This window comes from Emydura macquarii, unplaced genomic scaffold (genome assembly GCF_026122565.2).
Source record: "Emydura macquarii macquarii isolate MOO-44397 ecotype Brisbane River unplaced genomic scaffold, CSIRO-AGI_Emac_v2 contig_1483, whole genome shotgun sequence".
Classification (NCBI taxonomy): domain Eukaryota; kingdom Metazoa; phylum Chordata; order Testudines; family Chelidae; genus Emydura; species Emydura macquarii.
The window spans coordinates 1,198,531-1,222,761 of record NW_027131620.1 but is presented as its reverse complement, the minus strand read 5'-3'; the positions used below and the strand labels follow the sequence as shown (position 1 = coordinate 1,222,761).

Genomic DNA, 24,231 nt, shown 5'->3' with positions numbered 1-24,231 from the left:
ACTGATATGAGAGTGTCCACACACAAAGCTGCACCATTTTAACTAAATCAGTATAAAAATCACATCTTTAGTTAAACTGCTCTAACGTTGTGTGCGGGCCAGGACTGATTCTGTGTAAAGACCCCAGTTCCCTTCTAGTGACTCGGTAAGGAGATGCCCTCTGCTCAGGGTAAAGCACATCTATCCCCAATCTTGGGATAAACCAGAAATGAAGGAACAATGGTGGTGGACCCAGCCTAGAAAGATGTGGGTTTGCCCTAAGGCAAACTGCCCTATGAGCAGTCTCAAAGCCTGGGCCCATTTTTTTTTCCTGGGTTTGGGCCATTATCTAGGGAATTTCCATCTTTCAACTGCTGAGTAAAATTCGACCTCCAAAGAGAGGGCCTTTGCCAGAGAGGCCAGCTGTGCTGGTGCAGGAGTGTTGGAGGGATCAGGGTTAGACAGACTGAACTCCTTTCCCAGCACAGTGGAGCAGGAGCCCCAGGTCTGCCTATGGACAGAAGCCCAGCAGAGGGACAGCTGGCAGGAGATTTATTTTGGGTCAGACTGTTTAGCTGGGTCCTGCCCGGGTGACTGTATAACACAGTGAGAAAGACCAGCCCCGCTGTGAGTGCTTAGGATGGGCTAACTCTATTGCTTAGCCTGCTCCCCGCACCGGATCCGACTTTCACTGGCTGGGTACCCCACCAATCCAGTCCTGAAGTGGCTATCGGGGAGAATGCCGCTAGGATGCTGCGATTCCTTTCCTTTCCCCCCCTCTGATACACGCGCACACACAGAACAAAGCTAGGATGGAGGTGGCAGGTTCCACACAGGATTTTACAGCAAGGACCGAACTCCACGCCAGCCCACAGCGACTCAGACGCCGGAGAAGGACTCCTTTAGCCGTCCATCGTTGTAGCAGCCTACACAGATCCCTGCCTGAATATTCCAACTCAGGTTCAGCTAAACACCACCCATCCGCAGTGACACAGCAGAGTTAGTTATTCGAGAGCTGGGCCGTTACAGGCCTGAGTGGGTGAGGGGGGGAAAGATACTTAGATCTTGGCTCCTGTGTTATCTCTGAACATCAGGCAGCTGGTTTCTTACAAGGAGAAGCGAAGAGGGCTGGGGAGGGGAACAAAGCAAGGAAGTCTGTCCGCTGGCCGACACCCGTCTTCCTTAGCAATACAGCATCACTTCACAAGGCAGGAAAGGTCCTGACCTCCCCCAGAGTGCGTATGGAATTTCTCAGGGAGTTAGTCACAATGGGTCCGTCTACACAGAACCCCCCACACCCCCGCTACAGTGAGTCTCGAGCCAACGGATGTGGGCTCGCCAGGCTTGTGCTGGGGAGCTGTAAATAGCCATGTCCATGTTCAGACTCAGGCTGGAGCCCAGGCTCGGAGACCCTCCCTCGCGCCAAGTTTCTGAGCCCAATCTGCTTCGCTGCAATTTTTAGCCCAGCAGCACGAGCCCAAGGCAGGTGACCTGGGCCCTGCCTGAGACTCAGCACCGCAGGGTGTTTCTGATGTGCAGACGCACCCTGTGTGGCTTCCCTGATTCCCAGTGCCCCCCACCTCCAAGCAGAGAACCATGCGCCTGCGGCCGGGAAGAGCTGCTGAAGGGGTGGGGAGGAGAAAGCTCCCTGCAATGCAGCACAGATTCTAGTCATAGTTTCAGCCACTTATTTTTCCAATCCTTTTTACCAACAAACTTTTACCTGGAGGTGCACCGGCTGGCCCAGGGGACGGAGAATGAGCTCTGGGACCTTCTGCTCCAGCTTCAGACCTAGCCCAGAGAAGGAGGCAGTACCACTGGCTTGGCTGGTTTTATTTCCGAGTTCTGGTTTTACCACTGGCTTGGCTGGTTTTATTTCCCCATCTTGGAACACAAGAACAAGGAATCCCCATGAGCAGATGCCAGGAGGACACAGGATTCATTTTAGGTGTCTGAGGAATTAGAGCCTCAGAGCTGAGATGCAAAATTAGGTTGAGCCCCCTGCCAGTATGTAATAGCATCTCTGTAGGGGGAAAAAACCACAAAACCCTGCATTCTCCAGAGAAGTCACTGAATCTAGATGAGCCTCCAAAAGGTTAGGCACAGATGGTGAAATCCCAACTCCACTGAGGTCATGGGAGTTTTGCCCTTGGCTTTGATAGGACGAGGAATTCCCCCAGGGAGCTTGTCTTCCTGCTGCGTTTGGGAACAGATCCTTGTGGGAGGGCAGGTTTTTATCGTGTACGACCCGTCCTGTAAGGCTGGCTGAGAAAGGTTAGTGTCCCTGTGTTTGCTGCACGAGACAGAACGTTTCTGAACAGCCCTGGAGGAGGGGAGTTTGTTGTCTTTGACGTTCAGAGCAGTGTCCTAGCTACACCCACTGTGCCTCATCCAAATCAAACAGCCAGTACATTTAGAACACATAAGAACCCTACACGAGTCAGCCTGTGCGGTTTATGGATACAGGAGGCCACTGAATCACATACAGGGGCTGGATATTAAAAAGAAACCATTGTGTCAGTGACTATGGGCCGCACCTCTGTGTCCCAAGGAGCCAGGGCTATGACTACCGCTGACGCTTTTAAGGGTGGACCCAAGGAGCAGGGGAGATTATACAGGGCTGAGACAAACCTGCACTGAGACAGGCACCAGCTACAACGCTTGGATCCTGAGGTAAAGTTCAGGGGTGTTTGGAGCTGGAGTTTTGGTGCAGGCCTGTCTCAAAGCCACACACACAAGATCTAGTTCATCAACCAGGCTTCAGGGCACAAACCAACATCCTGTAGGGGACAGGAGGGGATTTTTTTCCTCCCATGCATCTACCCAGGTGGGCAATTCTGTGCCTTTTAGAAGGCCTCGCCTTTCTTTGAAGCACCAGAGATTTACGAAAGGCTGCCCTTGGAAATGTGCCCTTCCCTAGAAATGGTTTTTTGCCCTGGTATTTTTTGCCTATTTACATTCCTCTTTTGTGTAAGCATCAAATTCTACAAACAGACGTAACTGGCTCAAAGCCCAGAATCAACAACCCTCACACCAGGCTCGGCGCACTCACCCCGACCCCCAGAACTCACACCTCCTGGGACCCTCCAAACTCTGCCTCACTCCCTGCAGACACACAGAGGATACACACCTGCGGAGTGCTCTGCAAACGTACGCTGAAAGTCACGTTCCCTGCCAGAGTGACCCAGGCCATTCTGGACACAGACGCAGCTGCCACCAACCAGCTGCTCGCTGCCTCCGTTTCCTTTGGTCATCAGTCTGGTTTTTACCTAGTGTCTTTCATCCCAAGTGATGTTACAAACGACAGTATGTCCATACAGCACCACTGAATGCAGTTCCCTCTGGGGTGGAGCTGAAATTTTAGCCAAGGACACAGGGATGAACATGGCTACTCTCACAGAAAAGTGCTAGGGCTTCTTTAAAATCTGTACAGAGCAGATCAGGGCTCAGCTGCGTGGACGGCAATTTACCTGTCTGGTTAGCATGACAGGGCTGTGTCTACCTTGCCAGGTTCAAACCCAGGGCTCCAGGGAGTCCATGTATTCCAAACCTGAGCCTTTGCCACCAAGTCATCTCCACCCTGAGTGATTGCTAATCGTCCTGAAATAGCCCTGTCCTGCGCAGGAGGAGGGTGATTTCAATGCAAACAGACAGTGGGTGTGTTTAAAGCAGAGCTGTTTGGACAGTTCCAGTCGGGTATCTTGTGTGACAGATCCAATAACGGCCTTCCATCCCTGCCCCACGGCTATTTGCAACCCTGAATTAGCATCTCGGTCAGAGGAGGCAGACCTTTCCCCTGGCTCTTTGTGGGAATGGGGGGGAGGAGGAGAAAGGGCAGGAAGCCGTTTCCCTCTGTCTGGGGAGGAGGCTTCCTTCGGGACAGGAGTAAGGAGCAGGGCTGAGAAGGGAAATGCTTCTCTGCCCGTGCGCTCCTGGTTTTCTCAGAGCTCAGTCAGCTGCATCTGCACAAACCAGGTCAGCTCTCCCCGGCCTCCCGGATGGAGCCAGCAGGAGAAACTGTGTCACTCTCATTAGTTCATGTCTATTTCGGGTCATGAGGTCCTTCTTCACAACAAGGGCGGGGCGCTGGCACTGTGGAGTGTGGGCCAGGGACCAGCATAACACAGAGTTCCCTGTGTGGGAGGAAGCCTGCCCACAGAACATCGCTTGACATGAAATCTGCCAGTCACTGTGGCTGCCGGGCCCCTGGGCAGAGTCACAGGGAGTAACAGCTGAGCTCTGAGGGCCGGGGCTGATCAGTTTCTGCTCTGTCTCTCTGGGAGGGGCAGTGTTTGGAGCCAGACTGCCAGGACCTCTCCTTGCACTCAGGGGCTCCCTGGAGCAACACACTCAGAGCAGAGAGAAAGAACGGCTCTGTCCACACTGCTGCACGCTCCTTCCAAGGGAGCACCGGTGTCACGCTAGACGCCGGAAGTGCAGATGGGGCCCAGGGGTGCGGGCTCTCGGCTCGCCGTGGTGTGTTTTACTGCAAAGGGACCAGCCCACGGTTCCAGAGACGCTGGCTTTGAATGAGAACTTGGAAGTTCTAGTCCACACATGGAAACGGAGTGTGAAAGGGGCTTGGTGATGCTCAGTTGTGGTGCGTTATTATGGGATGGCTGGGTGCCTCCGGCAGGAGATGCTTTCACGCTGTCTGCTCTCAGAGTGCTTTCCTTGGCATTTACTCACTGTAGATCCCAAAACTGTTATTTGGGGATCTGCTCGTAGGCGCTGACAAGTGCAAGACAGGCCGGGGAGCCCACATCTGACTGCTGGGCTCCCCAGGGTGTGTGCCTGGCAGCTGCTCAGGTACATTGGTGTGGCCACGCCAGCCATGCCCCATCCATCTCTCAGCAGCAGAGGCAGACAGCCACGTGCAGAATCCCAGCAGAGGGAAAAGGCAGACCAGGAAAAGGGTCCTAGGTGCACAGCTGCGGCTAGGACAACACACGCAGACAATGCAAAGCACACTGCACCAGCGAGCTTCAAAATTCCAGACCAGTCCATCTCCTTGGGCCTGAAGGTTACCCAGGGCTATGGGCCCCTGCCTCTCCATAGTACCAGGAGACAACAGCCCATCACAGCACGCAGGGGTCAGGACGTCACATAGCAATCCAGTCAGCAGCAGCAACGGGCCCCAGCTGCCTGCTTTCCACACTGACACCTCACTGACCTGTGTCAGCCACCCTTGGAAAGAACCAGGGGTTCTGTCACCCAATCAAATGGCCCATCGAGAGGCTCCTGCGTAACAGGAGCAGAGAATCATCTGCAGGAGGCGCAGTCACCCGCACACAGCACACCAGCCACTCGGCCTCACTTGCCCTTCGCTTGCTGGTCAGCTCAGGACACCACAACTACCTAGACGCCAATGCAGGGAGAACAGGGGCCAGCGGGACATGTCTAAAGAGCAGAAAGGGTGAGGGGCTGTGCCGTGGAGCCTGGCGCTGGGTTTAGTATGGGACGCTGGAATAGCCCCTGGTGGTGCACTCACACGGGTGGGACTCCAGGAGCACTGTCCTCCCCGTGGCCCCAGAGGTATTGTCGTAGGACCCCAGGGCTATCAGAGTGAGAGGCCAGAGGCAAGGATGCTAACGAGACCATTTGCTCTGGCAGGGCCGTGCCCCATCGAGACGTCAGGAACCAAGTCCCGTTTCCCCATCTCCGACGCGCTCCAGGAGTCAGCATGGAGCGCGATCGTGGACCATCAGGACGGAGCCTCTCTCTCCGTATTGATTTATTCCCCTCCTGATGCCCGGATCGGCCGCTACAGCCTGACCCTGGAGGCCTCGACGGGGGACCAAGGCACCAGCTCCAGGCTCGGGGAGTTCATCTTGCTCTTTAACCCTTGGTGTCCAGGTGAGGTTTTCATTCATCCCCTTATGTTGCAGGGCCCTCTCCGAAACGGGGATGGGCTGAACCAGAACCCCAGCTCCAAACGCCCAGAGCTGTGGCGAGGTTTGGCGTGGGAGCCAACTAGAGATCTGGGCTCTGAGCCAGAATCCCTTTCAGCTCTGCCCTAGCAGCCAGCAGCCCCAGAGACAGCGGGTTCCCCTTCCCACACCACAGGAACCTGCGTAGCATCCCTCTCCACAGCCCCCAGCAAACCCGCTCCCCCACTCGGGCTGAATAGCGCCCTGCGCTCCCCGCTGCCATTGCCCGCACGGCACAGGTTATGGGGCAGAACACGCCGCTCTGAATGCCGCTTGTTAACGAGCCAGCCTGGCACAAAGATCAGACAGCAGCACGGGGCAGGAGGGGCCAATGTCTGGCCATGCTTGGGCAAGTGACCAGCCAGGTTGCTTGCCCTCTCCGTGTTTGTATCCCCCCACTGCTGTGAGGTGGCTGCCCCCACCATAGCCCCCAGCCGAGTTCGGCCTGACGTCACCCAAGTGAATCACAGGCCCTAAAATGACTAACTTCCTGGATCCCAAAGCGTGCTGTGCTGAGTCTCCAGAGATCAGGAGTTTAGAAAGCGCCACTTGGCCACCACCCCAGGGAACGCCGCGGCTGCTCGGAAGCTCTTGTCATGAACCAAAGACACACGACGTGTTGCCACATTGGTCCCGGTGTTTTACTGAAACACAAAATCTAATCCACATGAGTATTTTCAGTTTTCATTTTCTTGGGTCCCCCCGCCCCCTTTTTCTCTCCTCTCCCCTTTCCAGTGGGGAGAAAAAAAGGGCCAGGAGGAAGGGCACACAAGCAAAGCAAACCCCGCATTTTACCTTTTAATTCAAATCAAATTGAATTGAAATTTTTCACCAAATTCCATGAAAAACGTTGCCTGCAGCATCTTCCGTTTCGTTTCCTTCAGCTCTGCGCTTGGGAACCAGCTGCCATCCTCACAGTGGCCCCAATACACAACTGCTCTCCCCTCTGCTGCCCAATTCCTGCCAGCTGCGGATCTGGCCCAGTGGGGTCCGAGCAATGGGACAAAGCCCAGAGAAGGGTTTTCCTGCATCCGTGGGTCAGGAGTCCTAGGCTCCGTGCTGCTCCAGCAAGGGTCCACGCTCTGCAGCTTGCAGTAGGGTCACTCCTCGTGTTTGGGGTTGACCATCATGGCAGGACTTTTCCCAGAAGGGCTGCGGCTGCCCGGTCTCTGCTGGTGAATGGGCCGAGCGAGCGTCTCACTGTGTCTTCTCCCTTCTCCGCGCAGACGACGCCGTCTTTCTTGAGTTCGAAGACCAGCGGTCTGAGTATGTGCTGACTCAGCAGGGCCTCATCTACCAGGGATCTCAGAAGTATATCGTCCCTAGCCCCTGGAATTTCGGGCAGGTGAGTCTCCAGCCCTGACTCCCTCCCTGACCGTCCGGCCCTGCATTTGCAGTCCTGCTCAGTAAGACAGTTAAAGGCTCTTGGGGCCCAGGTTGGAATCCTCCCCCCCCCCGGGAACACACACATGCAGTTCCTCCCAGGAGTAGCGCCACAGTGCAGCTGGTCCGTCTGTCTTGCCGTCCAAGGGGAGTGGGGTGCCCAGCACCCCTCCTTCCCCCTGAAGGGTGACAACCCGAGATGCTAGCGGGCAGGAGAGGGGGATCGGAGGGGCAGGGATGGGAAGATCCTGGGAAGAGTCGCTAGTGTGGAAACAAACAAACGCCGTGACCACACCAGGCTGCTTCCCCGTGCCCAGGCTCTGCTCTGGAGACAGCTGGGGGCCGATCACAGCTGAGTGGGGGCCCAGCATAAACTAAAGCTTTAACTTGTGCCACTGGTGTAAAGTCTGTCAGGGACTTTCTGCCAGCAGACAAGCAGGCCCATGGAAGCCTCTGCTTGCCAGGTGCCCCCCCTGCCCGCGGGAGAGCGGTCCGAGGGCAGGCGGAGAAGCGGCTGGGTGGTAAAGGCGGGAGGTCTCCAGTGCAAAGCTCTGGCCTGCCTAATGCCCCTTCGTCTCGCGTGCGCGGCGCTGAGTGAACTCGGTGGGTCAGACGCTCCGGCCCATGAAGACACCGGACAGAGCTCGCTGTTCCCCCAGCACATCCTCTCCCACGTGCCTGGCAGGTGTCACTTTCTGTGTCCGCCGATAACACCGCAGGGGAAAGCTCACGCCGCCTGGCTCCAGAGGCAAACACGTTCAAATCTCATGTCCAGACGGGAAAATGCTGAGTTCAAAACCCGGGAGCAGCCCATAAATCCTTAAACAACGAGGCCTGGGAGGGAGGCCAGGCCAGGCCTCTCCATAATCATGACAAAAACACCTCTGTTGGGGAAACATATGGAGGGGCCTTCGCTAGATAACCAGCTCCGCTCCCGAGCGCCAGTGCTGATAAAGGGCTGCCCGCGCCACAAGCTCTGCCCGGCTGTATTTTGGTCAGGAGCACGTCACGTCTGCATTGAAAATGCCCTTGGCCACACTGGGGCTGGGAGTGCAGCCGGCTCCCAGCAATGCCTCCCCGCACATGAGCTCCGGATCCCTTTGGGGCTGCTTCCGAGCGGGGCTGCGTGACCTGCCATTCCCCAGCATTCAGGAAGACAATGGAGCTGCAGCTTTCTCAGCCCCTCCCTGGAGGCAGCCCTGGCTTTCCAACAAACAGAGTGTCAGGCTGCTACCTCTTAGCATTCATCTCTGCCGCACCCCTGAGCGCCGCTAATGCCGCCTGCACCGTTACGGGATCCACCCTGTGCCACCAGCGGCCCTGGCTCCCGGCCTGGGTGCAGAAGAGCAGCTGTCACTCCCGCCCACCCAGAGCCGCACCAGTGCTCAGCACTGCAGCGCCTGATTCCAAGGTGGCCGGGGGCTGCCTGGCGCGATGCTCAGCCCCAGGCTGGGTGGCCAGGTTCCCTGTGCAATGCAGGGGGAGTTAGACGCCATGGGCTTTGCCCACACAAGCCGGTGCACAGCAGATTCACAGCCTGCCTTGCCGTGCCGACAAAACCTAAGTGATCTTCAGAAACCAGCGGAGTGGGGAGCTGCCTGAGCCGGCCAGGAGGGACAGGCAGGGGAGGTGGCGGGAGCGGCTGGCCGGCCCGAGACAGGCACCTCCCTCCCCTGGGGATTCTGAGCCAAGAACCGAGCCCCACCTGCAGAGAGACCCAATGTTCTAGCGGGTCAGGCAGTCCCGTGGGAAGCCGGCCACTGACATTCAAGTTCCTGCTGCAGAGCAAGGACTTGAACACGGGTCCCCCATGTCCCAGGTGAGTACTGTAGCCACTCGACTGCCAAGGGGGGGGACACACAGCCCCACTCGTCTGCGGGGCTCAGAGCATGCCTGAGGGACTGGGACCTACGGGTAAGATGGGCAGGGCATGCCACTTCAGGACCTCCAGAGCCAGGCTCTGAGCTGAGGGCGGGGCGGCACCCACCGGCACATGGTTAGGAGCCTAGACCAAAAAAGTGGGTGCCGAGGAGATTTAGGCACCTGGAGGGTCGGGCAGCAGCTGAGCAATGGTTTTGAGGTGTCAGTGGTATCCAAATGGTGGATTCAGGCTCCTAAAGTGGCGAGAGGCACCCTAATCCCTTGGGACGTAGTTCTCAACCTTTCCAGACTCCTGTACCCCTGAAGCATATAATTTAGTTTTGCGGGACCCTCTGTGGCATGGGGCCCTGGGCAATTGCCCTGCTTGCCACCCCCTAAACCCTTCCTCTGACCCCCTGGAGGGTTGCAACCCCCAGGTTGAGAAACACTGATCTAGATGAGCTGACGTGCCCCCGAAGACCTGTGTCCTCCCGAGGGAACGCGTGTCCCTTGTTGGGAACCGCTGCCTTGGGGGAATCTGAGCCTCTCCAAGGAAGTTTTGTGACTCATGTGATGAGGATGGGGATAAGCGCTGGGTTCCCATGGATGCCTGGTGCCCTGCGACGGCCCTGCTTTCCTCATCTGCTGTCTGCAGAAGAGGCATCCCAGCTGCCTGCCAGGAGTCTCCACTCGGCCTGGAGACTGGGAGGCCAACTATTTCATTTTCCATTCTTAGCCTTGAACTTTGCACACACCAGCTCCTTATCTGCACAAATGGAGCTAAGGCATTCAGCCTCCCTGCTCCCCTCCAGTTCCCCTTTGGACAAGCTCCAGGCCTTCAGAGAGAACCATTCGGACGTGCCAAGCCCGCTCCGTTGCAGACCTGCTCTCACAGGGCACTGGTCACGTTCAGCCCGTCGGGCTCTCGCTTCCTCCTTCAAAGTCCCCAAAGCTGCCTCCCCAAGTAAACACCCCGAGCGTTTCTCAAGAGCTTTGTCACGGAGCCGTGTGCCAACACAACAGGGAACCGGCTCTGGAGGAATAGCCAGGGACGTGCACTCTCACCGAGGTTTGAACCAGGGAGACAGTCAGCGCCTGATACCCCTGTCTTGGTCCAAGGTCTCGTGGGTACTGGCCACAGACCGCACGCCACGGGGTAAACTCCTGCCACCAGCGTAAAGGGATGGGGTATGGGTCAGGAGCCATCAGCTATGGAGGATGCTCACACACCCTGGCCATTGTGTCCTCTTTCTTACAGAGGAACCGTGAGACAGACCTGAGGCGAGGGAGGGACTGTGTGCCCCAGCCACGTCGCATGCCCTAGGATGTAGCTCATTTTAATCCTCCCAAACCTAGTCCCACTGCATGAACCATGCTGGGCTAGCTCCCAGCCCCCAGGAAGGACCCAGAGTGCAAACCCCTCGGCTGACGTGGGCGCCCTCTCTTTTCTCCCGTCTTCCTCTCCACTGCCCCAGTTTGAAGATGAAATTGTGGACATCTGCCTTCAGCTGCTGGATACAAACCCCAAATTCCTCAGAGACCAGAACCGAGACTGCTCCCGCCGCAACAACCCCGTTTACATCGGCAGGGTCGTCAGCGCCATGGTGAGTCGGGGACGCTTTTGGGGCAAGCCAACAGGCAGCTGGGCATGCTCTGGCCGACCCACCCACCCAGGGGCCATTCCACCTCTCCACCCGCCCGTCCACAGTTCATTGGTAAACCACATCCCGCAAGTGCAGCCCTACTGAGCCAGCGTCAGCCCGTGTACTCCGCCGCCCTCCCGCCAGTGACCTGACCAGCCCGGCCCCTTCGGTGCAGATGAGCTGCCGGGGTACCCCAGCAATTTTTCACATCGACGCACAGCTGAACCCCCTCACCCACAGCGGTGGGTGCGCTCCACTCCGGGAGTGCCCGCCTGGTACGTGGGGTCACAGAGCCATCCAGGTTGGGGGCCCTCGCTAACATGGGTGGGTAAAAGGGCTAGTTTGTCTCAGGCCCTTCTCTCCCCCCGGGGGGCCTTACCCCCAATCGGCGGTCCTGCCAATGGGATCACCGTGCATAACGTGCATACGGCTGTGGGCTACCACGGTTGCAGTGGAAGAGGTGAAGACCAAGGGCTCAGGGGTGTGCAAGGAAATTTAGCTCTGACCCCTTTGGGGGGGGAGGGCACACGGCCCAGTCGGAGCTCACTCTCCCTGCCCCCGACACCGCCGCCCCGAGGCTGGAGCAGTTCGGTGCCCCCTGCGATTACTGTGGTGCCCTCCTTTGTCCATGCCACTGCATGGGCTGCCAACAGCCAGTGCTACAGGCAGGCTGATTTTCCTGGTAAACGGCGATGGTGCGAAGCTACCTGGGAGGTGGGATGAGTCCCAGGGAGACGGGTTAGCAGGCAGAGAGCAGGCAAGGGGACAAAGGTGAGGGATCGCATGGCTCTCCTTCCTCTCAGGGATAAAATCTCCACCCATCCACTCACTCGTCCACCCCAGCTACACATGAATCCGCCCAGCCCCCCTTCCACTGGTCTGTTCGATTCCTCTGCCAGTCCATGCATCCATCCAACCGCTCATCAGCCCTGAAACCGCTTCTCCACTGATCTCTGCATCCGGTCCCTGCTCACACCCAGAGCAGCCGATCTCCTGGCTGCCCTTTTCACGCCCTGGCTTCACTGGCTGATAGGTTCTCAAGTGTCTGTTTCATGACGTGTCCCATCTCCATTGGCCTGGGCGTCTGGGCTCGCTGTTCACCAGCTCCAGGTGGGTGAATGAGGGAGACACTGTGCTGTTGAATTGGGGTGCCTAGGACCTCATATAGATGCTCTTCTTTTCTCTTCAGTCCAGTCCTTCCCCCTCTGGGGCCCAGACGGCTCCGTCACGGCCTGTGCAGTAGCACTGTGCTCACCGGGAATCTTCTCTGCTGTTGTGCAGGTGAATTGCAACGATGATCAGGGGGTCCTGGCAGGGCGCTGGGACAATCGGTACGATGATGGGGTGAGCCCCATGGCCTGGATAGGCAGCGTGGACATTCTCCGGAGGTGGCGGAGTTACGGATGCCAGCCAGTCCGATATGGCCAGTGCTGGGTCTTTGCTGCGGTGGCATGTACAGGTAAGGGGACCCGATGACAGCTGCAGACTTTCCTGCCTTCCTCACAGGACTGGATAAATCCGATTCCCATGCACCTCCCCCTCGGGGGCATTCTGACCTACCTGACATGGGTGTAAGTCAGGAGTAGCTCTGCTGAGCTCAATGGAGTTAAGCCAGTGCAAAGGCAGCACAAGGGAAACCAGATTTGCACCTCACAGAGTCAGCAGGAGAGAGTCAGCTCTGTGGTGATTGCAATCAGCTCTGTGCTGATTTCCTCGCAATTACACTCTCTGTTAGTCTCATTTGTCAGGAAATTGCAAACATGAGAAAAGAGCACCTTGATTTCTCCTTTAATTTTCTCTCTTCTTCCCCCCTGCGCGCGCATAACACCCCCTGCCACAGGGAGCAGTGCAATTTACTGCATGAATGGAACAGAATAGTTTAAAATAATGTAATTAATCCACACAGACAGTCGAGAAACATTAGTGAAATGATTCACAGAAAATTCCCTGGCATCCCCCATTTGCACACACAGAGACAGAGTCTTGTCTCTCAGCAGTCTAGATCAAAGGTAACTTTACCAATGGGCGGGGGTTACATTGGTGCAAATCAGAACAGAATCAGGCCTTACATTTTTCAAGACACACCTACACTCATTTGTCTCATGGAAAAAGTGCAGTAGGGTTTGGCTTTCTTCTCCTGGGCATAGAGAGAGGAAGAAAATAGCTAGACACATATGTGGATTTCTGAGTCTCATCCACCCCTACCGGTGGCCTTCAAATCTTTAGAACTAGCGGCGCCTTCCCAGAGGTGCCCCACCTATTGCAAGCAGCAGCTAGGAGATGGTGGATGCTAAGTTCTCCCCGTTCCCGGAATCCCTGTAAAGCAGTTGCCCAGTCTCTTTCGTGCCCTATTGCTAGTGAAGTGTCAGGGCTGGACAGGCTGTCGCTCCTGACCCTTCCACCGGCCGGCGCTCTGGCACCGCCTCAGAGAGGGAGTGGACTACGCTGTCACCGTCCAATCCCCTGGGTGTAGGCGAAGAGAGCAATTCTGGGTCCAAGCTGGAGGCAGAGAGGGTGCTGTCTATTGATGGACGGGAAGAAGCTGTTCCTTGTGTTTCAGCTGCTGTCTGTCAGGAGACCCACGTGTGCGAGTCTGGGCTCTGGCACTGACTCACTGCTCATTGCAGCTCCAGCAGCGCCGTGGGGAGAGCGCTAGCACAAACCAGGGGCTGGCGTTCTAGGTGCCACGTCGCGCACCTGCTCTCTGCATGGGTAGACTAGAAGCCGCTGGCCGCCTGGCACCATCGTTGCTGCTTCCCGGGGAGCCCAGACAGCATGACAATTTAGCAAAAAGAAAAAAAAAATGGGATTGTTGTGGCCACAACCACTGCCTGACCTTGGGCAGTGACACGGCCTCTCTGGGCTTCCCCACCTGCCAGGACAACGCGCCCTGGCCCTGCAGCAGGGCTGAGAGGCTCCGTGACTGGGTAGCACTCGGGGCGCTGGGGATGGAAAGTGCGATACAGGTGCAAGGGATTCCAATATGCAGCCACGAAATGCACCAGGCTTCACCTCTCCCCCTTTCGCTCCCTCCTCAGTCCTGAGATGTTTGGGAATTCCCAGCCGCGTGGTGACCAATTATAACTCTGCCCACGATACCAACCGCAACTTGGTCATTGACCGTTTCCTCGATGAAATGGGCAACCAGCAGAAGAGAACCAAAGACATGATATGGTGAGTGGCAACCGCAGCGGGAAGGGCTGAGGTTCAGGGTGAAGTGCCCATGGGAATATCCCCTGCTACGTGACGCCTGCTGAGCATGGTATGCCAGGAGCTGGGCTGCCCAGGGACACAGGCCATGCTCCCCCTCACTTACAGGCAGATCTCATGCAGGCTTGAGGCCCCCTGTGATATCAGGGATGGCTCTTGTCTACGTCCATCTCAGCAAGCCCTTTGCCAGGAGCGGAGGACAGAGCCTGTGTTGCCAACAGCCAGCACTGGAATGCTGCGATCCCCTAGGGCAGGATGCTGGACACCCTTTGCTTCCGCGATGCAGAAGACATGACGTTCAACTCCTTCTGCCCCTCTTTGCTTTCCTTGCAGGAATTTCCACTGCTGGGTGGAGTCCTGGATGACCCGGCCCGACCTTTCACCTGGCTGTGATGGATGGCAGGTTTTGGATCCAACTCCGCAGGAGAAGAGTGAAGGTAAAGAGATGCTATGGGCAGCGGCCCTGATCCAGCCTGCGAAGGCAATCGGCCACGCCCAGCTCTGTTTGTAGCCCTCACTTCCGGACCCTGGGTATTCGCTAACACAGAAACATGGAACATGCAAGTCCTGCTCCCAGCCTGGGTTGTGGGGCCCTCTGGGCTCTGGCAGCGCAATGGCCAGGACCTTCCCCAGGTTCGGCAGGGGTTCCCAGGGCTTGCTTGCCCTCTCACAAGGGTTCCCAGGGCTGTCTCCTTCTGCAGCCCCAGAGAGTTTACTCCCATCCCTCTCCTGGCCCTTCAGCCCCCTGCCCGAGCTGGGCCTGCATTTATATTCCCCCAGCTGGGAAGCATCAGACCCAGGCACTAGGCGCTGCCCAGCTGGGTCAGATGATTCCCAGCACCTGCCTGTCGGGTTTGTCTCCAGAACAGAGCTGGCGGCTCTCCAGCCCTCCCGGCTTGTCAAGGGCAGGCTGCCCTGTTACAGATGCCAATCACTGAATACTCACTTCAGTCCAGTCCAGATGGTGTATGGCACATGCCCAGCACATCCCAGATACTGACCCGCACGGTTCACCCAGCCCACGCTCCCATGTGTACTGACAGCACTAGCTGCACACCGAAGAATAATGCAGAGTCCTTTCTTCCCAGGAGCATACTGCTGCGGGCCAGCGCCAGTCAAAGCCATCAAGGAAGGTGACCTGCAGCTGAAGTACGACATCCCGTTTGTCTTTGCGGAGGTCAATGCAGATGTGGTGTATTGGGTGCTGCAGAAGGATGGCTCCAGGAAGAAGACCATCTACACCTCCACCGTAGGAAAGAACATAAGCACAAAGAGTGTGGGTCGAGATAACAGAGAAGACATTACCCACAATTACAAGTATCCCGAGGGTACGCACAGCTTGTCGGAGGACGTGCTGCCAATGGTCATTACTTCTGCCAATTTGGGGGCAGGAATCCCTCTAATTCCCACTGAGTTCCTAGAATCAGAGAAAGATAGGACTGGAGGAGACCTCGTGAGGTCGTACGAAATAGGGACTGGAAGGAAGGGCAAAGCACGATGCAGCTGGTCACTGCCCGGCGAGAGGAAAGCCAAGGGCTGGGGGATAAAATGGGGAAGTTAGGATTGGGCAAGAATCATCTAATTAATACAGCATCTGATTGCTCACGCTGCAGAGGTCACACTCAGGACGGTTCTGGGGAGAAGGGCAAAGGCAGCTGGGGCACTCGGGCTGGTAACAATGATCTTCTCACACATTGCAGGATCCGACCAAGAAAGGGAAGTGTTTGCAAAAGCAGAACTCCAGAAAAATGACCTGACGGAGGAGGAGAAGGGCGTGAGCATCAAGATCAAGGTGTCCGAGGGCATGAACAATGGCTGCGATTTTGACGTCTACGCAGTCATCAGCAACAGCACTGCGACCGAGCGGCTGTGCAGGCTCATATTCTGTGCCCGAACCGTCAGTTACAAAGGAGTCGTGGGCCCTGAGTGTGGGATGAAGGATCTTCTGAATGTCACTCTCCTACCCCATGCAGGTAAGAGATTGCCTCCGGGAATGAAGGAAGGTGATACCGGGACCAAAGCAGGGAGAACGTAGCAGAGAAACCATTCTCTCTACTTCCTGGGTCAGACTCTGAGCTGATATCAACCAGCCGAGCTCTTTTAAACCCAGCAGAACTTCAGTGATTTATCCCAGCTGACAACCCGGCGCTCGGTATCTGTCCATCTCTCGCTGTATCTATTGCAAAGCGCTACACGGCTCACCGTTCTGTGCGCATCCGACGGCGTGTCTGAACAACAGGCAAGATTGCAGAGAGATCTTGTAGTGTTTTCTCCATTGTGGTAGGACTGGCATTTTGCCAAGCTCCTTCTCAAAGAGCGTTTTGTGCTGTGGAGGGGGCACTGTCTGTGTGGTGCAGAGGGACTGGTACGAGGCCCTGATTTTTAAGGCAGGGCACAGAATGGGGCACATCTACCCAGGAGTTTAGGTGCTCAGCACCCGAGCGTGTAAGAAGCTCGGAAGACTTACGGTCGTTTTTCCGATGGAGATCGGATGTTCTTAAAATCCCTGTTCCTGCCACTGCCCACCTGTTCGGGTTGTCTCGTGGTCAGTATTCCGGGAAAGCCAAGGCAAATGAGTGGGCCTGCGGGCAGCGAGATGATGGTCATTCCAATGTGTGCTGGGACGGCCAGGTCTGCCCACTGGCAGGCCAGCTGCCAAGGTAGCTGTGCCCTCATGTTCACCCATCTCCTCCTGGTGGTGACAGCGCCATTGGTTCAGGTGAGCTTAGCGCTCGTGGGCAGCATAGGGCAGAAACGCTGGCTAAGAATACACTTCCAGGGAGAAACTTGCCAGCAGCACGACAGGACGTCACGGACCAGAGGAACCTCACAGCCAGGTCTAACCTGGATGTCACCGTGTTGTCAAAAGGGCCACACTCCAGCCTCTACATTTAGATGCACACTTTTGCATACACAATTTGCAAATCAAGCAGGCATCACGTTGCATGGACACAATCCAATAACTCGACCGCTCCCGCAAATCCCGTCTGCTTGTGCAGAGTCTGATTTTAGCTTGTTCAAAGCTGGAGCCAGTTTTTGACAATTTGGCCCAACCTATTACCTTTATTTACTGCTGAGATTCAAATCAACCCAGAGGAATGCAAATCTCAGTCAGGACTGGCACTTTGCATTGAATTCATGCCCTGCTAAGCAAGGTGTGAGCTGAGGATAGATTTTCACTCTGAACGTCCGTTTCCTGGCTTTTTCAGTTCGTGCCACAGCCAGTCTTAGCCTGCAGATGTTATTTTCCTTCATTCGACTATATAACAAGCCATCTGGGTCATCAGTTCAAACAAACTGTGGGCTGGCGCAGTGCAAGAATTCAGCCTTTGTGTTTTATCCTGTACGATCATACCCTGGAGCAAACTACCAAGATAAACAGCACCTAGAGTGTGTGATTTTCTCCAGGTCGGCTCCCAGCTGAGACGCGTGGGTGAGCTTTCTCCTCGTGGGGAGCCCTCACGCTGCATTAGCCACTTTCACTAGTGCACAGAGAGGATTCTGGAATGGCCGTGCTGCACTAAAGCACCGTCTGCTCCACGCGCCGCACAGGCGGGCTGTTCTTTTATCGGCTCTGGCTCTCTTGGGCTTCTGCTTTGTGGTCGATGCGGCTTTTCCGCTTATGTATGTGCCATTGTGGATTTGTAATCTTTGATGAAAGGCTAAAGAATAGCAGCCAGGTAGCTGCCAGAAATGGACAGGGAGATGAGGAAAAGCAGCGCCTGTTGCACTCTCTCCTTACTGAAAAAACGGGCTGGGTGTCTCCACATTGATCCCTCTTCCTAGGTTCTTCTCCTGCACTCACTGAAGAAGTTGCTCTCTCACTATTTCTTTATCCTCTCTCATTAATACATTTTTATTTTGAAAATTCAGACTCAAGCCGCTCCCTTCTTTGGCATAACCAAGCAATAGATGCCTTTGCGCGGGGGACGGACTCACTAGATGACCTCTTGATTTCCCTTCCAGGCCTACTTTTCTATGATTCTCTGGTGTAAACTGGGAGTAACTCCACCTCCGTCAAAGAGTTACACCGCTGTAAAACTATCAGAGTGAGATCAGAATCAGGGCCTGTGGTGATGTAGCTACCTCTGGAGTGGAGCATGGCAGCCACCCAACAGTAAAGGACAGGAAGTGAAGACGACCTGAAATATCCATTTGAAAGTGTGCAGAGACTTACACAGGGAGCCTTTACTCCAGCTGGCATTTGGCCAGGATACATGGGCCGCACTCCCCGGCTCTGACAAGACGTGCAAGAGGCTTTTTAAAGACCTTGGTTTTACATCTGGTCTAAATTCCGTCAAAAGGCAGATGCCTTTTAGATTAAAAAATGCTTAATGCAGCAAGGTTAGCATAAGGTGGTTCTTTTCAAAGGTTTCTGCTCGATCTAAAATGCTAAACTAACAAAGCTCAGTGGAGAACAGAACACCCTGTATCCAAGTGAATTGGATTTCCTCAGCATTTCCCTTTCCCCATAGGGCATGTTTGCTAAACCTCCGATCATTTTCCTCTGCTCTCCCTCATCACTCAGTGACAAAAAGAACCAGAACAAGCTCTTTAGCCTGGGAAGTGCTTTTGGACCCTTCTGGAGTTGTTCTCCTTTGCTCTGGGGCGGTGGCAGCTCCAGCAGCAACACTGGGACCTGGAGAGAAGTTGCAAAACCCTGACGCTAGGGGAACCGTGGTCCCAGCAGGTCACTTGGTGGGAGGAGGCAGCACGGACTAGTGGGGAAAGCACGGCTCTGGCGCTCAGGAGAGCTGGATTCTTTGCATGACTGCCAGTGACCCTGCAGGCCTGTCTACTCTCGTGGCCATTGGTGACCTGTAAGTCCCCTCAGCTCTCAGGGCAGCAAACCAAAACGTATGTTGTGAAATAGCAAATTTCTCCACGTTCCCAAGGCCTGCCCCAGCGAGCGAGGCAGCTCCGGGTGGTTGTTTCTCATTCTCGTGCCGCGTCGCGGTGGTAACACTTCCCTCCCCTGCCCCTCACTGCCTGCCTGTGCCGGGATCCCCGGTGCGCCGTGTTCTGTCAGTGAGGGGCGAGTAACCATTCAACAGGCCGCCTCTCATCGGCACCCTCCCCGGGGGAGCCCCGAGTGCCAGTCACAATGTTAACAGCTCATCCAGCCCGTTCCTGGGGTGGTGCAGCTCTGCCACGGATCAGCCCCATGGGCTCGCCCCGGGCTGACGCCAACCAGGGCGCGCTGCCTGCCCCAACACAGGATGGAAACGTGCAGCTTTGTCGGCCTCGCCAAAAGCAGCCCGCAGACCCAGAACTGGATCAGCCCCAGCAGATCCAGCTGGGCTCACAGGCCCTCGGCGCCTCTGTCTATAGCCTTCCAGAGACTGCATGTCCTCCTAGCAGGCCTGTGTCTGGAAAAGGCCAGAGGTGTAGGGGTTAACAGCAGCTAAATATAAACCCCTGGGGATTAGTGGAAGTGATGCATGAAGAGTCAAGGCACAACACAAGCCTGTGTTTCATCAGATAACCCAGGGATCATGGCAGTTGTTTCAGTCATTACCATGGTGCACCTGCCCTGACAGCGTCCCCGACCCACGTTCTGGGGGCCTGGGAGGCTGGCTGTAGCCAGCCAATGCCCTGTTCTTCTGCCTGCCTCTCAGCATCATCCCCTGCTCCCTTCCCATTGCAAATCCTGCCTGCGCCCGGCTTCCAAAGGCCAGCTGCCTTGGACACGCCACCTGAGGTTTTCCAGTTTCTCTCCTCAGCCTTCCTGCGTATCACCCTCGTACTCTGCCACTGTCGCACCAGCTTGTCTCTGGAGACAATCACAGCCCTGGAAAACCAGACCTTGCACCGAGCTGCTCCCACTGACGGCTGTGCCAGGCCGGAAACCACCCCCTTTTCTCTGCCATGTCCATGACACAGACAGCTGGCCCCCAACTAGCTCATGGACCAGCCCCACGCTCAATGATCCTGGGGCGCCAGGAAGCCAGCGGCAGTTGAGTTTTTGGGGGGCAGCTAATCCTGATCTTGGTCATCTTCCTTTCCAGAAAAGACGGTGCCGCTGCGCATTCTGTATGAGAAGTACAGCAGCTGCCTGACCCAAGACAACATGATCAAGCTGGTGGCCCTTCTCCACGAATACCAGACCGGAGATGTCGTCCTCGGGGTCCGAGACATCTACATAAAGAACCCGGATATCAAGATTAGGGTAAGGGCGTCAGAAGGTCACCGCCCCGTCTCAGCCCCGCCGGGGCGGGTGCTGTGGGGCTGGGCCACGTTCCTGGCCGCTTGCCGGGCAGCAACGGTGGAAGGAACGCAGCTTCCAACATGCACCTCCCCCAATGCCCGGTGCTGAACTGCGGTCCCTGAAATCTCACACACAAGCAGACTGGCTCTGTCACTGCACGGGGACGGCACATGCCACCGGCAGGCCTGTCCCGCGGCCCCGAGCACGCCAGCGTTCGGGGGTGGGGCCACCTCAGAACTGAAAAGCCACGAGCATCGACACTGCACGGGGCCCAAACCCCGAGACCCAGCTGCCAGCCACGTCCCATTTCTAGCCGCGCCGAGCGCCTCCCGTTTCACCTCACTCAGCGAGAGAGAGGAGGGGCCCGCTGCGGGAGCCGCTTGGCCGCGCTTCTCACCAAGAAGGCCAGGGGCCAGGGCAGGGCGTGAGCCTGCAGAGCGGATGCTGGAGCGTGGCTGAGCGATGCCGGGCTCGGACCAGGTGTGGGCTGAGAGCGGACGACGGGAGGGCGAAGGGCAGGAAGGGGTCGGTGTATAAGGGTAGCAGCGGGGGTTAAAGCAGGTAGTTTAAAGCTGCTGCCCTGTCAGACAGGCAGGGTGCATGGCCGCACGCCGGAGTGACTCACACGCAGCCAGAGGCCAGGCGCAGACAGCGGCCGAGCAAGGCAGCCAGGCTGCAGGCCAGGAACAGCCGTAAGCGGGTCCGTTTAACGAGAGCCGATGAAGCAAATAAGCAGACGCTTGCCTGGCGTGACTGGGGCAGTCGAATGGCTTCACTCCAGGCCAGTGCGGGGAGGAGAGGGGCCTGGAACATGAGACGCTCACTTTCAAGCCAGCTTTAACACGGCAATGGAACGGAGCATGCACACACGCACGCACACACACGCACGTGCACACACTCAGGTGCACACGCGCGTGCACGCACACTAATGGCAAAAGGGACTTCACGGAGGATCCAACTCATTTATTTTAAAACCCAGATTTTAGGGGAACCGATGCAGAAGCGGAAGCTGGTGGCTGATCTCACCCTGACAAACCCCCTCTCGACCCCACTGCACGGCTGCGTGTTCACTGTGGAGGGTGCCGGGCTGACCAAAGGACAGAAGATCCAGGAGCTGTAGGTGTTTCTACTCCCACCGCTGGCTTGGTTGGGCTGAGCTGGTGTCTGCGGCCCCGTCCCACCTCAGCCAGGGGCTGCCCTGAGCAAGGCAGCGGGGACGCCACCTCTGCGAGAGGTCGCAGCTGCTCCAGACCTAGCAAACGTCCCTGCAGGGACGGCCAGGGAGGCTGGCTGGGGGGGGTCAGAGCAGCTCCAGCCGAGCTGCCCCAGCAGGAGTTGCTGCGGGGTGGGGGGCAGCGCCAGCAGGAGCTGGGGGGAAGGGTCTGGGCACATTCAGCTGCAGGGTGGGGTTAGTCGACTGACCCTCGCTTTCATCTCAGAAGCAGTTTTCCGATATTAAAGGAAACGCTCCCTCCACCCCCAGCCCAAACCCTGCTCCCCAAGGATCTCCCCATCGGGCGGCGCTGCCTCCGGGGACCAGTGTCCACATGGCTGCACAGGAGATGGGCTCCCCCAGGGCACGCCTGGGTCCGGCGTGAGTCCTGGCTAGTGACGCCCCCAGGCCTGCACGCAGCGGGGCCCGGGCGGGTTACATTGCCAGCTGGTGCTGGGGTTTGCTGATTTTACGTCTCCCCCCCCCACAGCACCAGCCCCGTAGAGCCCGGGGAGGAGGCGAAGGCCAGGGTGGACCTGGTGCCCTTGCAGTCCGGCCTGCGCAAGCTCGTGGTGAATTTCGAGAGCGACAAGCTGAAGGGCGTGAAGGGCTTTCGCAACGTGATCATCGCTCCCCTGCCGAAGTGAAGCCGCCTGACCCGTGCCCACCCGGCCCGGCCCTGCTCCCACCTGAGCTTCTGCCACGATTCCTTAGTGCAAGAGACCCAGCCTTGCCCGGCACAGCCAGACCTGGGACACCCGGCGCCTCTGCCGTTCGCTGCCTTCGGAGGGATTTTACTGCACCGCGCCAGGGGCAGGCTGCAAAAGCGGCGCCTCGGCCGCTCCTGCCAGAGGCGCACGGCGCAGCCCCCCACCTTCCGCATCAGACACTTCACCCGTCGGCCACGGTCCGAGAGGGAGGAGGATATCAACCCCAGCCAAGCGAGAAAGCCGGTGGGGTGCAGTGGGGGCCTGAGTCCCAGCCCTCCTCCCACACATCTGATGCAACGCTCAGCAGCATTACCAAGGGCCCCCTTGGCTGGAGAGGACACCAAAGTAGGAGTCCGCTCCCTGTCCTACCGTGCCCAGCTGCAGGAGCTGCATTTACCAGGGAGCTGGGATCCTCTCAATGCACCGGGCCAGTCTAGGGCACAGAGCCATGCTGCAGAGAACGCAGGCTCCTCCTCCTCACCCGTCCCTGGAATCCCTCCAGGTCCCACAGTCTGGCATCACGCCTTTCCTGCCTCTTGGCTGGGTGTGAGGCTGGCCTCAAAGCCTGCCTGGGAATCTGCACCTCCCTGTGTGGCTGCGCAGACATACACTGGGGTGTGGCCGGCCAGAGGTGCTCCGAGCACAGCTTCAGAGGCGCTCTCTGAAAATGCGGCCCTTCAAGCCTCTGTGAGCCCAGGTCACGTTCCACCTCCGCTCAGTCCCCCGCGGTTATAGCAAAGCCTTGGCCGCCAGCCCCTGCCTCCCTGCGGCGCAGCCTGGGAGCCGGCAGGGCCAAAGGCAATAGCTTTGGACAATCATCCACCCCCCTCGATCCCTCTGTGCACGTCTCGGTGTGCTGATCGGCGCGGGGGCACTTGGAGAACAAAGTGGAAAACCGCTGGAGAAATGAACAGAGCAGCCAGCCGATTTTGGCTCGGCCGGGCAGTCAGACCCATCTGAACTCCCACTACTGTAATGCATGAGGGGGACAGGCTGGCGATTTAACCTGGCTGGTCACAGCACGTCCCAGGTCTGGAGCAACCACTGCGACCTAGAGAGTATCAGGCCCTGTATTCATTACCCTCCCCACACCACCCAGCCCAGCGTCCTAACAGCCAGTTCCTTCCCCCTGCCCATATATCCCTCCATCAGCCGCAGGGCGGGGGTTACTGCTCAAGGAGCATCTCGTGGCTGTGGGATTAACGCCGCTGCTGTATTTGGCAGCAGACTCCTCTGGAGCAGCAGGGTGCCCCTGGCAGATCCAACGCTCCTGCTGGCGCAGCGCCATGGGACGTGTCCGCTACAGCACTCAGCAGTGAACAAACAGTGGCTTTGCCCTGTGGGAACATGATCTCAGGATGCTCACACTGGCCCTTTAAATTTATAATGGGGGGTGTGGGAAGAGTTCCCCCCCCGACGTTCCTCGCTGCCCTACCTGGCAGCCAGGCAAAGCAGGAGGCATTTAAACAGGCCTGAAAAGTTTGCAGTTTCAAAAGCTTCTTTTGGAGCTAGACACCGGCTAGAACCTCTCCTGCCCCCGCTGTAAACTCCCCCTGGGAGCTGAGCAGAATTTCTGAACTAACCAGCAGGCAGGCAGACACTTTATACCAGTATTGCAGGAGGGCCGCGCTGTTCTGCACCAGTTATCCATGCCGGGAAAGTGCCTTTGAAACCAGCGAGGCGGAAGGAGGACTGTATAACGGGAGCAAACCCGCTTGTTTTCAATATAACCTCGGCTGTACGGAGAGGGGCGTGTGCTCGCTTTTCTAACCATTTCTACTAATGTCACTGCAAATACCGGGTGCTGCGGAAAGGACGGGACACGGACGTGAAGTAACGATGTAAGCACAGAATAAAGAGTTCATTTTTCATTTCCAAAATGAGACTTGCTGCGTTTTCAGCATCCTGTGTCATAGGGAGGCTCCCGGGACTGTCTGTGTTACAGCTCAGTGGGACCGGGGGTGTTTTGACACCAAACTTCATATGAAATGGCTCTTTTCTGTCCTTCCTAGTTGAATTAATGCCCCCAGTAAAATGCTGGGGCCGTGGATGTTTTTTTCTACATCAATTCATACAGGAGTCCAAAAAAGCCACT

General features: G+C 56.9%; 1 protein-coding gene across 1 annotated transcript in view; it reads left to right on the top strand.

Moving 5' to 3' along the window:
• TGM2 (transglutaminase 2) overlaps positions 1-24,021 on the top strand; it is a 32,448-nt gene extending 8,427 nt beyond the window's left edge. The window contains exons 3-13 of the mRNA XM_067553951.1: positions 5,593-5,835; positions 7,136-7,254; positions 10,628-10,756; positions 12,077-12,254; positions 13,834-13,969; positions 14,339-14,442; positions 15,094-15,333; positions 15,706-15,978; positions 20,014-20,174; positions 21,193-21,329; positions 21,917-24,021. Coding sequence (XP_067410052.1) covers positions 5,593-5,835; positions 7,136-7,254; positions 10,628-10,756; positions 12,077-12,254; positions 13,834-13,969; positions 14,339-14,442; positions 15,094-15,333; positions 15,706-15,978; positions 20,014-20,174; positions 21,193-21,329; positions 21,917-22,073 — 1,877 coding nt within the window. The 3' untranslated portion in view covers positions 22,074-24,021. The remainder of the gene's footprint in view (positions 1-5,592; positions 5,836-7,135; positions 7,255-10,627; positions 10,757-12,076; positions 12,255-13,833; positions 13,970-14,338; positions 14,443-15,093; positions 15,334-15,705; positions 15,979-20,013; positions 20,175-21,192; positions 21,330-21,916) is intronic.
• The last annotated feature ends 210 nt before the right edge of the window (positions 24,022-24,231 follow it).